At 46.1% G+C, this 13,723-nt stretch overlaps 1 protein-coding gene across 1 annotated transcript; it reads left to right on the forward strand.

Annotated features, from left to right (window-relative positions):
• The first annotated feature begins 313 nt into the window (after window positions 1–313).
• Window positions 314–13,230, forward strand: rbm25b (RNA binding motif protein 25b). The gene is made up of 16 exons (XM_076037643.1): window positions 314–414; window positions 584–798; window positions 1,113–1,170; window positions 1,328–1,488; window positions 1,769–1,954; window positions 2,067–2,150; window positions 4,807–5,075; window positions 5,155–5,272; window positions 5,647–5,736; window positions 6,173–6,246; window positions 8,054–8,204; window positions 8,461–9,010; window positions 9,883–10,178; window positions 10,559–10,657; window positions 10,751–10,798; window positions 12,447–13,230. Exons 1-16 carry the CDS (start codon window positions 336–338, stop codon window positions 12,537–12,539), a joined length of 2,571 nt encoding a protein of 856 aa, XP_075893758.1. The 5' UTR covers window positions 314–335; the 3' UTR covers window positions 12,540–13,230.
• The last annotated feature ends 493 nt before the right edge of the window (window positions 13,231–13,723 follow it).

A 13,723-nucleotide genomic window follows, 5' to 3' on the forward strand; every position in this document is an offset into this window, starting at 1 on the left:
AACAAAACGTGTTGAATGCCTTCTGAGAAGCCTATCTTTATGTGTGTCTTTGGCTCTAGATAGTAGAGGAGGCAGACTTAAAATATATTGAAACTCTCAGCCACCTTTGGGTAATGGTAAGAGTGTCATGTGAGGATCTCATTGCTGGGCCAAGTGTCCTCATTTCAAAATATGGTCACCCTAATCTATCATAACGCAACTAAATATTTATGCACTTCTTTTTCTTTCAGTTTTTTTTATTTTTTTTTATGAAGACACACACATACTGTCACTCACTCACTCCTAATGACTACCACTCCTCTGTCTTTACCAGGTCAGTCCGACTGACATTCAAAATGTCATACCCCCCTCACTTAAACCGGCCGTTGTTGCCGCCGCCTGGGATGCCCCCGCAGTTTGCTGCCTTTCCCTCAGGTAACCCCATCTATTTTTAGTTTTGCATGCTGCTGCATGTCTCATGTGTTTTTACCTGCACTTGTTGATTGACCGGTGTTGCTAACTCAATGGTCATAATTGTTTGCACAAAAAAACAAAACGATTGCACAGAGCATGCGTCAAACTTAATCTTGTTTGCTGTCTTTAGGAACGCCAATGATCCCAGTTCATGTGGGCATCATGACCTCCACCCCGACAGTCATGATGTCTTCTCTGCCGATCGTCAGTAAGCCCGCAGTTCCCAAAAAAGATCACTCTGCTGTACAATCCAAAGCCAACGAAGAGAGTGGCCCCACGACCACAGTGTTTGTGGGAAACATATCAGAAAAGGCATCAGACATGCTAATAAGACAGCTGCTGGCGGTAAGAATGGTGCTACACCGTTTTGTGTTTCCATTACATTTTGAAATGTTTTCCATAGTACTGCACATGCAGTTTGAAACACAGTGCTGCCTGGAGGAGTTGCGTTTAAATTTTCTTTAAAATTATTTTCTTTAATGAGTCCACTACAATCATCTTTGTTGTACATCTAATTCCTTTGTCTTGTTTCTTGACATTACATTAATTCTTATTTTTATCCTCAGTCCGTAGACAAACTAAATTGTGTTTAAAAAAAAAAAAGAGCCTCTTGTGGATTGTTGTATTGTTGATCTGCTGTGTGTATTCTATTATTCTAGAAATGTGGAATTGTTCTCAGCTGGAAGAGAGTTCAGGGAGCCTCTGGCAAGCTGCAAGGTATCTCATAATCGGACGCAATTATTATTTAGTTTTAAATTTAAATGTGTTGATCGATGGAATTGATTTATTTAAAAGTTCACTTTAAACCAAATGGAAACTGTGTCGCTTGCTTACGAGGGCGTAGATGTCTGATGCCTGTCAATGTCTGTTGCAGCTTTCGGCTTTTGCGAGTACAAGGAGCCAGAGTCCACATTACGGTCGCTGCGTCTGCTCCACGACCTGCAGATTGGAGAAAAGAGTCTGCTGGTGAAGGTGGACGCCAAGACCAAAGCTCAGCTGGATGAGTGGAAGGCCAGAAAGAAGACTGCAAATGGGGTACAACTGCTTTGAAATCTTTGGCAACATTAGAATCTTGAATGTTAACAATAAATTAATGCAATTAAAGGCTGTAAGTGATCCTGATTAAATTCCAACTTATATTCTGTATTTCTTAACACATCAGGGAACCCTGTGTCTGTTCCTAGCTGAATCTATAGTGGTGTGGTGGTCGGGCAAACGGACAGCGGGGGGAAATACGATATTACATTTTTGACGGCCAACCGCATGTGAACGGATGTATCGGAAACTGTTGACTATTTTTTTTGTACTCGTACAGAATAAGAAGGCTGACGACGGGGATGATGACGAGGAAGAGGTTCTGGACGAGGAGACAAAGAAGAAGGATCAAATTGTCAAAGGCGCTATCGACGGCCTGATCCGGGAGTACGCCGCAGAACTCAACGCACCCTCGCAGGATGAAGAATCCCAGCGGCGAAAGAGGAAAAAAGAGAAAAAGGAAGAGGTATTGAGATTCTCTCACCCCCGTTGGCTTTTTCCTCCCGCTGGTCGCTCCCTCTTCACGTCCAGCTCGCTTCTTTCTTTCCTTTCTTAATCGGTGCTTTCTTTGTCTGCAGGATGACATAAACACCATAGACATGGAGGAGGACAAGAGAGACCTGATCTCCAGAGAGATCAGTAAATTCCGCGACACTCACAAGGTAAAAAATGTCTCCTTTGTTCTTTTAGACTTTAGCATTACAGGTCTTTGGACAGAAGGCGCTCATGTAGTTCACTCCTTAGATCGAGCGCGTCTAGCGCAGACATTTGCAAAAGCTTTATCAGTTTGGCACTAGGTAGAAATTTAAGACAACTAAACATCCTAATTGCTCACACACACACACACACACACACACACACACACACACACACACTTTGTGTATTTGTATGATTCCCACTGTTGAAAATAGCGCGAGTAGGCAGACGAGCCAGTGTTAATGCCGCCATGCGCAGGCCCGACTGGGGCGCTAGTGAGCAGAGTAGCGAGAGAGGCTCTCTAGGTGTGAGCGACCATGATAGATCCATTCTTCATTCATCACACACAAATGCATGGAGACAATGTCGACTTACTTTTAAAGCTAATCTATTCATTAAACCCCACCATTATGATAGTGATCATATGGTGACTAAAGCAAGATGAATCTCAGAGCTTTGGGAAAAGTTTCGAGGATAGGATGTAAGTATCAGCCTTCATTTCCTTTATACCTATACTGGGCGCCCCCCTTTGAAGGACTTGCATAGGGGCAACTGCATGGCACGGTCTGGGCCTGTGTTGCCCCTCTTGTAGCCAACTGATTCAAAAACACACCAGTACATCGCAAAAATCAGCTTAGTCCTCACATTCTTTTTAGCGTTGGACCGACATGCCTGAGAAGCAGTGAACCTGTGCCAGTCCTCCGTAAATGATGGCCTGTCTTGAAAATGGTGTTCATGTTGAAGCACAGGACTCTTGTCTGTAACCACAGCAGTGACTTTGGCTTTAGTTTTTATTTTTTTTATTTTATTTTCATTTATTTTTTCAATGACGCTAGTAGGGAGGGGGGCGCCCTTTCCACAGCAGAACGCTGATCTGAAGACTGGCGAGGTACGTGCCCTCTGTGTGTGCTTGTGTGACTTCTCTCTTCCATTTCGCTCTCAGTCCAACCGTTTTTGTTTTTGTTTTTTACTTGTCCATATTCACCTTTTCAGTGAATTTATGTACTTCACCAAACCAAATCTGAACCCGGCATTCAGATCAATTACACCGATCACCGGCCCAACAAAGGCCCACAACCGTCGCCATTGAAAGATATTGATGCAGTGAAAGCAGCGTGCCGTTGTTCCTTCCATTTTCCAATTCACTTTTAATCTAACTAATTATTGTTGTAGAAACGAAGAATTTGCATTCATTAAAATAACAATTATAAAACAGAATATGTTCAGGTAAGTGAAAAGACACTGAAATCGCGCAACATTGAATTGCCGTGTGCAATTTGTAGTACGAGCAATGCAACCCCGATTCCAAAAAAAGAACAGCTGTGTCAAACAGAACCAGTTTCTTTTATTTGTACAAAATCATCGTTTTTTGCGATTTGTAGGCAGCACTGTGTTGAGCACACGTCGCTAGTACAGTAAGCCTCAGGTTGTAACAGTCACTACTACTATTACTCAAAGGATGTTCAATCTTTTCATTTGTTCTTTATGTTTTGCACAGTGTTCTCAAGGTTTTGGAATCACTTGAAGTCACTAAACCTGAACTAATGTTAGCCTCCCCATCTTTCTCATCACAAGTTTTTTTTTCCCTTAACATTGTCACGCCAAAAGCTTTAGTTTTATTTAGCCTCTATTTTAATTGATTTATATTATACTCACACATTTGACCGGGTGTACCTAACTTTATTGATTTGTTTCTTTGTAGTAAGCATAATACACATTTATAAGTTTAAAGTCATCTTTTTACCGTCACCCTGAGTCACATCTGCCATCCACGCGCCATTAACCTCATACTTGGCCGAGTCACACTTTTAAGCCTTGTGTGTGTGTGATGCCCTTAGATGCAGGTTTGAGTTGTGTGTGTGCGTGCGCGTGTGCGCGAGTGCTAGACGTAAGTCACGAAGAGCCGCCGAAGACTTCTGCAGGGGTAAGACTGTTCTACGATTTCCTGTATCTTTCTTAAAGACATGTTACTGATGTTCACAGTGATCATTTCTTAAGTTTGCACTTGACTGAATGTTACCAAGTGAAATAGAGGCTGTTGTTTCTTTTGAATGATGATGATGACAATGATGATTTGAGCAACAGAAAATCCCATAACGTTTTTTCCCCCCCCTTGTACACCGTGTTACCTGCTTTCCTCCCAGGCCTAACTTAAAAGGCTTGTAGGGGCAGCGAAGGGCTGAGTCCATAGTTCAACACCTGTAAGTCAAAAATAACTAGTTAAACCAAAGACTCACGGCTGTTTTCTGTTCTTGTTGTCCTTGTTCCGAGAGGAGGACTCGTAAGGAGAGCAAAAGCAGTGTGTTTTTGCCGCACGGAGATTTTTGACCGGTCAAAGTGGTTTTCACGTAGACGCTTGCTAAATCCTACTTAAATCTGCGAGTTGGAAACGACAAAGATGAGCGGCTGTGTCTCTTGAGGATGAACGCGTTGATCCTCCAGTGCTCCCGGCTGTGTTTTCAGCCCCCTACTTGCAGAGCTTTTGCACTGACCGGTGCATGTATTCGTAAAGGAGCCGCAGTCGTACCAATCTGGAAAACCACGCTAGCAAATTGACCGCCGGTGCTCGCGCGAGCGCTTTTTTTCGGAGTCAGCTGAACCCGTCTGTGCTTTGCTCCGCAGAAACTCGAGGAGGAAAAGGACAAGCGGGAGAAGGAGCGGCTGGAGTTCGAGAAAGAGAGGAGGGAGCGGGAGAAAGAGAGGGAGCGGGAGAGGGAGCGACGCGACCGCGAGAGGGAGAAGGAGCGTGAGAGGGAGCGCGAGAGGGAGAGGGAGCGGGAGCGAGACAAGGACCGCGACCGCAGGACCAGAGACAGAGAGAGAGACAGGGAGCGGGAGTGGGAGCCGGACCGAGGCCAGGAGTACCGCAGCACCGAGCGCAGCAGATCCAGGTGAGCAGACTGCAAGGAGAATGCACAATTCACATGTCAGAAAGCAGAGCAAACACACGCGTTGGTACCGGTTTTCCAGGGAGGTGAGTCGAGACCGAGACCGAGATAAGAAGCGGGACCAAGAGGATGAAGAGGAGGCGTACGAACGCAGGAAGCTGGAGAGGAAGCTGCGAGACAAGGAGGCGGCCTATCAGGAGGTGGGGGACTGCAGCAAACACCCTCCACCAGCGCCTGCTTCCTGTTCTCCTGCTGTTACTGTGTGGGCGTAATCGCCCACCCCATTAATGTGACAAGTATTACGTTGATCCTTCGCAGAGATTAAACAGTCTCGCAGATGAAACTCCACAGAAGCATCAGGCCTGCACTGTCGAGTCACTTAAGTTAAAATAAGACCCAACAATCACACGCACACACTCCCTCAATATCAAGATACGTAGTCATGCGTGACTAACAAAGATGGAATTCGTCTCCCTATCTGGGGCCTTTCATTGCAAACTGAATTTTGCCCACCGCTGCCCAAACTCTCCACTTCCGTTGAGTCCCGGTTGACCTGAGCCTGTTGCGCCCGCAGCGTCTTAAAAACTGGGAGCTGAGGGAGAGGAAGAAGGGCCGAGATTACGCCAAGGACATGGAGAGGGAAGACGAACGGCGAAGAGAAACGGTGAGAGTTAGATTTGCCCTGCACACATTGATTTGTTACAGTAGCAGTACTTGTAAAAGCAGTGAAGTCTCCAAGTGCATTCCAATTTCATTCACAGCATTCACCCACATGCAGCAGGTGCACTGTTCCGTCCAGCTCAGAACTGGATGATGTTATTGTATTTTGTCTTATTAGCAATAAACAACAAAATAATTTCAGGCGTGTGTGTGTGCAGCCAAACTTTTTGTAACACACGAAAATACCCTGGGAAATGTTTTATTGCAATAATTGGGTTTGATTAACTGTATGGTTTAGTGTCCTCCCCTGCAGCCACCTGCAAGTTCAGGAAGAAGCGGGTGATTGAAAATGGATGGATTAGTGTCCTACCTCTAATATATATGAAGATGTATTTTTTTTTACACAAAGTATTTCAGCAGAAACACTCTTGTGTCTTCAGATGAAAGAGGGCAAACGCCTCAAAGAATTCCTCGAGGACTACGACGACGACAGAGACGACCCCAAGTACTTCAGGTGAGTAGCCGAACCATCCACAGTACGGCTCTGCCAAGCCTGGCAGCAGCAGGAGTGAACACTTCCACAAATACGTTTTGGGATCTCCGTTCAACACGCAGTGGGTTAAATTTAGCGGATTTGTAGTTCCGTTGACAAGTGGCAGCTTGAGATATGTTGTGAATTTTCAGTCAAGGTCACAGATTAGAATGGTGTTTGACTTGTGGCAGATGCATCGCTGCTGCTGCTGCAAATCAATTGACCGTTACTTGTGTGTAGAGAACGAAAAGAAGAGGAAAAAATTTTAAAGTTTTAGACATTTTTTACAAAAATGTGTACATTTTATAATTACATTTTGTAATTAGGGTGACTGTTCGCGTGTTCAAATAAACCAACGAAGAAGAAGGTAGATGAGGTATCTAGGTTTGGGTGCCACTACAGTTTACTGGCAAGTTCAGGAGGGGGAAGAGTGAAAGACTCTGCAATGTAAAATGTAACCACTTGATGTCGCCGGCACAAATTTCCCATCAGACTTAAACAAAGACTGAAATGCATGGAATCATGTTCGTACCGTTTTAATAAATACACACTTCTTACACCCAACCGCACTTAACAGAAGAGACGCACACTATCAACCCCTTGCACAAGGCCCCATGATCGCCTGTCAAAAGCAAACACAAACATGAACCTCTCCACAGGGTCAAAATCCTCTTTGTCAAATCCAGCTGCTGCATTTTACCTTTTGACCCTGCTGCGGTCTTCTATGTCTATCCCAAGCACTGATGGGAGGCAAAATGTACCTTTTTTTTAAAAAAAAAAAAAAAAAAGAAGAAGAAAGAAGTTACTGTTTACACCACCCTGCTGCCTTCAGGGTGTCCGTGAGGCCAACATTGGCCTGGTTAAAAATAAAGCAAACCGTTTTTCAGAAGAGCGGTCCCTCATTTGTTGACTGCAACCCTGCATTGATGGTTGTCTGTCACGTTCCTTTGGCCCCTTATGGTAGCAGAGCTGACCGTGAAATGAATTTCTGTTGCTGCATTTTCGGTTCGGCGGCTCTTCACCAGGCAGCAGTGCGTTGATGTCTCCACATAGGAAAAAGGCCAAAGGCATCTAACTCGAAACCCATGAGACAAAGAACGCGCATTTATTCCTCACTCCAACAGCAAATGTGGATTTAAGCTTTGGGAAGAAGCTTGGTCATCCTGCTGACTCAGCGATGTTGCTTTCAAAGCCTTTGCTTCTTTGTAGTTTTGGCTTTTGAACAACTTTGTTCTTGTAAATTGTTGCAAATTTGTCCTTTGTGCTTTCCCCCACAAGGGGGCGCCAGAGATCCCACTGAGGTCTTATTGTTGAGCGTCTAGGTTATATTGGTGATTAATATATTGGTCCATATTAAAAGAAATGTTTCTAACTGAATACGCCCAGGTTCTAAGTTGTGACGGCTGACATCACGTCTCTTGTCAGAGGCCTCCAGCCCGCTGTCTGGTTGTTGGACATAGCAATTAGACATAGAACAACTGGTGGACGCCATCAAATTTAAAAAGTACATCAAAGTAGAGCCTGAATCACATTACATGAAGCTTTACTTTCCTCCATAGTTCTGTTTTTCTTCCTCATCTGCCCTCAGTCTGCTTCTCAATTCTTCTTCTGCGTCTCCTAATGTTGGGACCAGGGGGTGCCGGAGGGGCTGCTCTAGTGTTTAACCTGGCCCACGCTGAGCGCCGCCCACTGCGGTCGGGGGATGGGGGGGGATGCAGGAGGGAGGGGGGTGGCCTCTCGCTGCTCCGGCTTTTGTTCTGAAGCCTGTCATTTTCGGCGCGTCCTCTAGGGGCAGTGCGCTGCAGAAGCGTCTCAGAGACCGAGAGAAGGAGATGGAGGCAGACGAGCGTGACAGGAAGAGGGAGAAGGAGGAGCTGGAGGAGATCCGACAGAGGCTGCTGGACGAGGGGCATCCCAACCCAGACGCCGAGCTGCGCAGGGTGCGTTTGTCAAAGATGACTGCATGTGTGTGTGTGTGTGTGTATGTGTGTGTGTGTGTGCGTGCATGCCTGTGTTTTATTCACTCCGTTCATCAGTCATGAATGGGCTCGGTGTCTGTTGCCTTGGTGAAGGTCACTTATCTCTCTGCATCTCATGAATCTTTGTGTGTGCAACACCATGATGTGCTTTTAATCACCCCCCCCACCCCCCCACCTCGCCCCCCCCCCACACCCCACATGCTTCCTATTGGTGCAGATGGAGGAGGAAGAGGAGGAGCGACTGAGGCAGCCACCAATCATCCAAGAACCGGACCCCGAGGAGGAGCGCGAGCGCGAGCGAGAGAGGGAGAGGGAGAGGGAGAGAGAACGAGAACGAGAGAGGGAGAGAGAGAGGGAGAGGGAGCGAGAGCGGGAGAGGGAGCGGGAGAGGGAGCGCGGCGAGCGCCACGGCAGGAGTTCGCGGGGCCACCGGGAGCGCCGGCCCGAGCCGGACCGGGCGGAGGTCCGGCCGCGGCCCGCCCACTCTGACGCCGAGGTGGCGGAGGAGGGCGAGGAAGAGGAGGAGGAGGAGGAGGTGGAGTACGCCAACGACGGGGAGAGCGCCGAGGCCAAGCCCCGCCTCAAGCCCACCATGAGGCCCATCTCGGCGGGGGCGCCCTCGGCCTCGTCGGCCAGCGGCAACGTCTCGCCCGACACGCCCGGCGACGAGTCGCCCTGCGGCATCATCATCCCGCACGAGAACTCGCCGCCCGACGCCCTGCCGCAGGACGAGAACCGGCCCAGGATCGGCCTCAGCCTCAAGCTGGGTGAGTCGGTGGCCAGGCGCTCAATTCAAGACAATTCACCTCAGTCTGCATCCCCTGCACTCCTCAGATCAGCACCAGCCACTGAACTGTCAAACAGTCAGTAGCAGCGACCAAAGGTGCTCTGGCGCCATCCAATATGGAAAAGTTGAATCATCTCCGATTTCCAAAAAACTAAATCGTCAACAATTATTTCAATGCGTGTGTCAGTATCTAAAGTCGCATTATTAGTGGCGTGATAAGTGATTTGGATTTGGATTGAATCCTGATTTCAATCACCAGTGAAAACTGAAGATAAAAGCTTAGTGCTGCAATGACAATGCAGTTTTTGTTTAAATTTAAAATATCTTGAATTAAATGAAAAAATATCGTCTTGGAGCCGGTATTGAAATTGGCATCCTATTGAAAAAAAAAATTAAACAACACCCAGCATTACTTGAAAGATTTTTTTCCCCCCCTAGATCTTAAATCCAACAATGCCTGATGCTCTAATCTTGAGACGCACTCCAATTATTGTCAAAACGAGTACACGGCTCCCACCCTCGTGGAATTTTGTAAAGGCCATTTTCCAGGCCTGGAAAGCAATGGAATCATGAAATCTGACTGTGCCTCTTACCAACTAGCAGAATTGGTTTGCTGTTCTACCCAAACATCTGTGTCTGTATTTTAGAGTTTTTGTACCATAAAGTAATTGGTAAAGGTTCACATGTCTTTTAAGTATGAAAATTCTGAATTTATAGATTGTGGTAAGGTCAATGAAATTTCATGTAAGGTCATGGAAAAGGTTTGAATCTTTGTCAGTGAAAATGAGCAGGAAGTAATCAACACTCCACTCAACGACCTCTCCTCCTCCTCTTCCTCCTCCTCTTCCTCAGCGGCCACCGGGAGCCCCAGTCAGCCCAACGTGGGCAAGCGGAAGAAGCTGCCCGTGGACAGCGTCTTCAACAAGTTCGACGACGAGGAGGCCGACGAGCAGCCGCGCATGAGGAAGCTGGTGCCGCTGGACTACGACGACGACAAGAGCCTCGGGGTGGACGGAGCCGGCCTGTCCAGCGTGAAGGGGGCCAACACCGAGGAGAAGCGCAAGCACATCAAGAGCCTGATCGAGAAGATCCCCACGGAGAAGCCCGAGCTGTTTGCCTACCCGCTGGACTGGTCCATGGTCGACACGGTGAGCCAGAGGGGGCGCTAGTGCGCCGTCAACAAGTTCCAGGTCCGGGGTGTAACGTTTGGAGATTTTCAAGATGGAAACGGCGACATCAAGTGGTTACATTTTACATTGCAGCTTCAGTCACTCTCCCGCTCCCACGCTTGCCAGTGAGCTACAGTGGCTGCGAATGCAAGCCACTGTAGAATAAATAGAATAAATATTATTTTATATAAATAAGTTCACGGTTCTCAGGGTAGGAAAAAACTAATAACACTTAGTATAGACTTTTATTAATGTATTTATTGGCAGTATGTTCAGATTTGACCAATATAAAAGTCATAAATCAAAGCAAATATTACACACTGGACCTGTACTTAACTTTATTAACTCTGTTCTTTTAGACGTTAATGGAGCGACGCGTCAAACCGTGGATCAACAGGAAAATCATCGAGTACATCGGAGAGGAGGAGCCGACCTTGGTGGACTTTGTCTGCTCCAAGGTAACAACCATGTCATCATTTCTGTCTTCTTTTTTTTTTTACATTCAGATGGAAGATGGGGTAAAACAAATGAAATCCCCTTCTCTTCTCCAGGTGATGGCTCACAGCACGCCGCAAGGCATCTTGGACGACGTGGCGATGGTGAGTAGCGCAGTGAAGATGTTGTTCACGCGTCTTCCTTACCTGGACTGCAGTTGGATGTTCATACAAATACAGAGTCAGCCAAAAATAATGTGTCCACGCATCAGGAAAAGATGAACTTGCATAAACATTCAAATACCAAATGTATTCAGACGCCGCAAGGAGGGCTGCACGATTCTGGGGAAAATCAGAATCACAATTTTTTTCAGACAAAGACAAATATCTATTAAATCTAATTCCAGAGTGGCGAATCAACTCCGGTCATCAAAACGAACATTTGCAACTGCAGCATCTGACTACTTAGTAAAGTAATCAGATTCAAATATTAATTGGACTCCCAATCCTAAGAACCAGAGGTGGAAGTAACCAAGGACAAAAACTTTGTCTAGATTAATACAAGGTACCATTGGCCTCTACAATTACAAGAGGTGCTCAAAGTGGCGGCCATTGGCTTCCAGACACTGCTGTGTGTCGCAAACTACTGCTTGGTACCGTTGGCCAAAGAGTCCAATCGGACTGCTGCATATGCATTTTCAATTTCTGGTCCCAAGAGCCGCTAATATCGTCAGTTCCACTGTGTTGCTGTAATTTGATCAAACTTTGGAAGAGGTGCTTTTCTCCCGATGTGTGAATACATTATTTTGGCTTACTCTGTATTTGTGTGTATTTATATTTTTGTCTTTCCTGCTGCATTAATCATTGGCGAGTGATAACTTTGTGAGCTGCGGTCAAAATCTTCAGGTTTGAACCTGTGTTTGCACCACGTGGCCTGTGAGGTCGACGCCACACAAATGGCAGTGCAGTGCAACACTCCCGACGCACTCGGTAGTGTTAATATTAAAATCCTTGGGCTCCAGCTGGGAGAGCCCACGCGTTCCGACAGTTTCATCATCTTCAGGGGCGTGAACACGTGGACGCAGGGAGTGGTCACATGACCGTCTCTGCCGGGACCACAAAAGAAATATGAAAGGGCGTTTTGAAATGGACCCGACGCTAATATGAGCAAATACTTAAACACGAACATTTCGCAAACCACTTCTAGTGTGATTCCCTTTGGAGCCACTAGATGGCAGTGTAACCCTTTATGGGTACCCTTGGTTCTCTCTTTAGGGTCCACTTGTATCGTGGCTGTACTCCAGGTTGGCCAAACCTTTCCATAGCCTTGTATGGAGTCTCTGCATGATCATGTTGCTGTCACATTTCCAAAGTGCTTTGTGATGTTGTCTTGGTTGTATTTGCTCACGTTGTCTCCATTCAAAAAAAAGCCTCGTCCTCGCCTTACCTTTCTGTGTTATTAGCCCGTGGCCTTTTCCCCACAACAGTGAACCAATCAAGTCAGAATGACGCCAAAATACCAGCAGAGCATTCTGGGATTTGTAGTACTAGCGGCACATGCGCTGTATAAAATCGGTGGAGCAGATCTAGCAGTATTGCCTCCAGGGCCAAATATAATAATTACACTGTGGGATAAATTTGGGCTGCAGGCCACAGTTTGACGCCTATGCTCTAAAATGCTCTTTATAAACATAAAAAGCAACACGTTTGAATCCGACTCCTCAGTGATTGCGACGTCTCAGTATTGAACTACCCTCATATGATGTTCTGTAAGTTAAAAAAAAAATAATAATAATAATAATTTTCCCCTCAGGTTCTGGACGAGGAGGCTGAAGTCTTCATCGTGAAGATGTGGCGGCTACTCATCTACGAAACCGAAGCCAAGAAGATCGGACTGGCGAAATAAGAACGGAGTGAAGAAGAAGAAGAAGAAGAAAAACACTGAATGAAGACGACCTTTTTTTTGTTGTTGTTAATTTCAGAGACGTCGTGTGATAGTTTAGCTTGAGGAGCGACGCCCCCACGCCAGTGCAGAGTACAAGTGACCGTTCTGTTCATTTCCACGTTGGCATCGGTTTCTCAGGCCGCGCAGATTTTACTTTGTACTTGACGAGGCCCCTCCCCCGCCCACCACCACCTCCCAGAGGTTCACACCTCGTCAGTTTAATTTGTGTTTGTATATAAAACCTGGTCGCGTGCTTTGTTGAGGCCTCTTTGGTGAATTGTGGAGGGTGAGTATTGCTTGAAGAATAAAAGTCACATTCACTTTTTACAGGATTATTTATTCAGGGTCATGATCCCAACATCTCCCAGTATTTCTTTGTTTTGTTTTTGTTTTTTTACTTATAACATTCCTGATAAATGCGCTCACCCTCAGGCCTCTCCCGTAGCACCACCTCATCATTTAAAAGTCATGTATCCCATACGATCTTGTTGAGTGACATTCACGCAGCAGTTAAAGCACACTCATCCAAACCACTAGAGGAAACTGAGCCCAATTTGGGGGGTGGGGGAGGGGACAAGTTTGTGAAGATGCTCTCCATCTTTTTTCTTTTTTTTGTATTGTTAACATTTGAATAAAATCAATTTTTATAATGGTTTGACCCAAAAGCCTTTCACTGGTACAACCGCTCTGCTGCGCAAAGCTGATTGTGATTTAAGTTAAATCAAGAATGTTCCTCTCAGTGTCCACAGCAGCCCGCTCTGGAGTTTATCACCGTGGCACCACGGCCACAAGGAGCATGGAAGAATTAGATATTGAACCATGAGCTGTTAAATATCTACTAAAACTTACTGCAGAAAACCTGAAGGATCTGAGGGAAGTGAATGGACAACAACAAGAGCCTGTTGGTTCTACTCTTAAGAGTCAGCATATGTTTCAGTCCAACAAGCAAATGGAGCTATGAATCAATCACTTGATCAATTTAGGTGTCACGTTCACTTTCTTTACTGTGGCCACAAGAATCTTGCACACATTGCTCTGATGGGAGGAGTGCAGCTCAAAGTGCTGAAATAGAATGTAGCTTTATTTCGATGAGTTAGCTAGCGAAAACAAGACACCTCGGGTTCAAACACATTCACGCCTGGATG

The sequence above is a fragment of the Nelusetta ayraudi genome, unplaced genomic scaffold (assembly GCF_046127955.1).
Source record: "Nelusetta ayraudi isolate G7.1 ecotype Tasmania unplaced genomic scaffold, CSIRO-AGI_Nayr_v1 ptg000052l, whole genome shotgun sequence".
Lineage (NCBI taxonomy): Eukaryota > Metazoa > Chordata > Actinopteri > Tetraodontiformes > Monacanthidae > Nelusetta > Nelusetta ayraudi.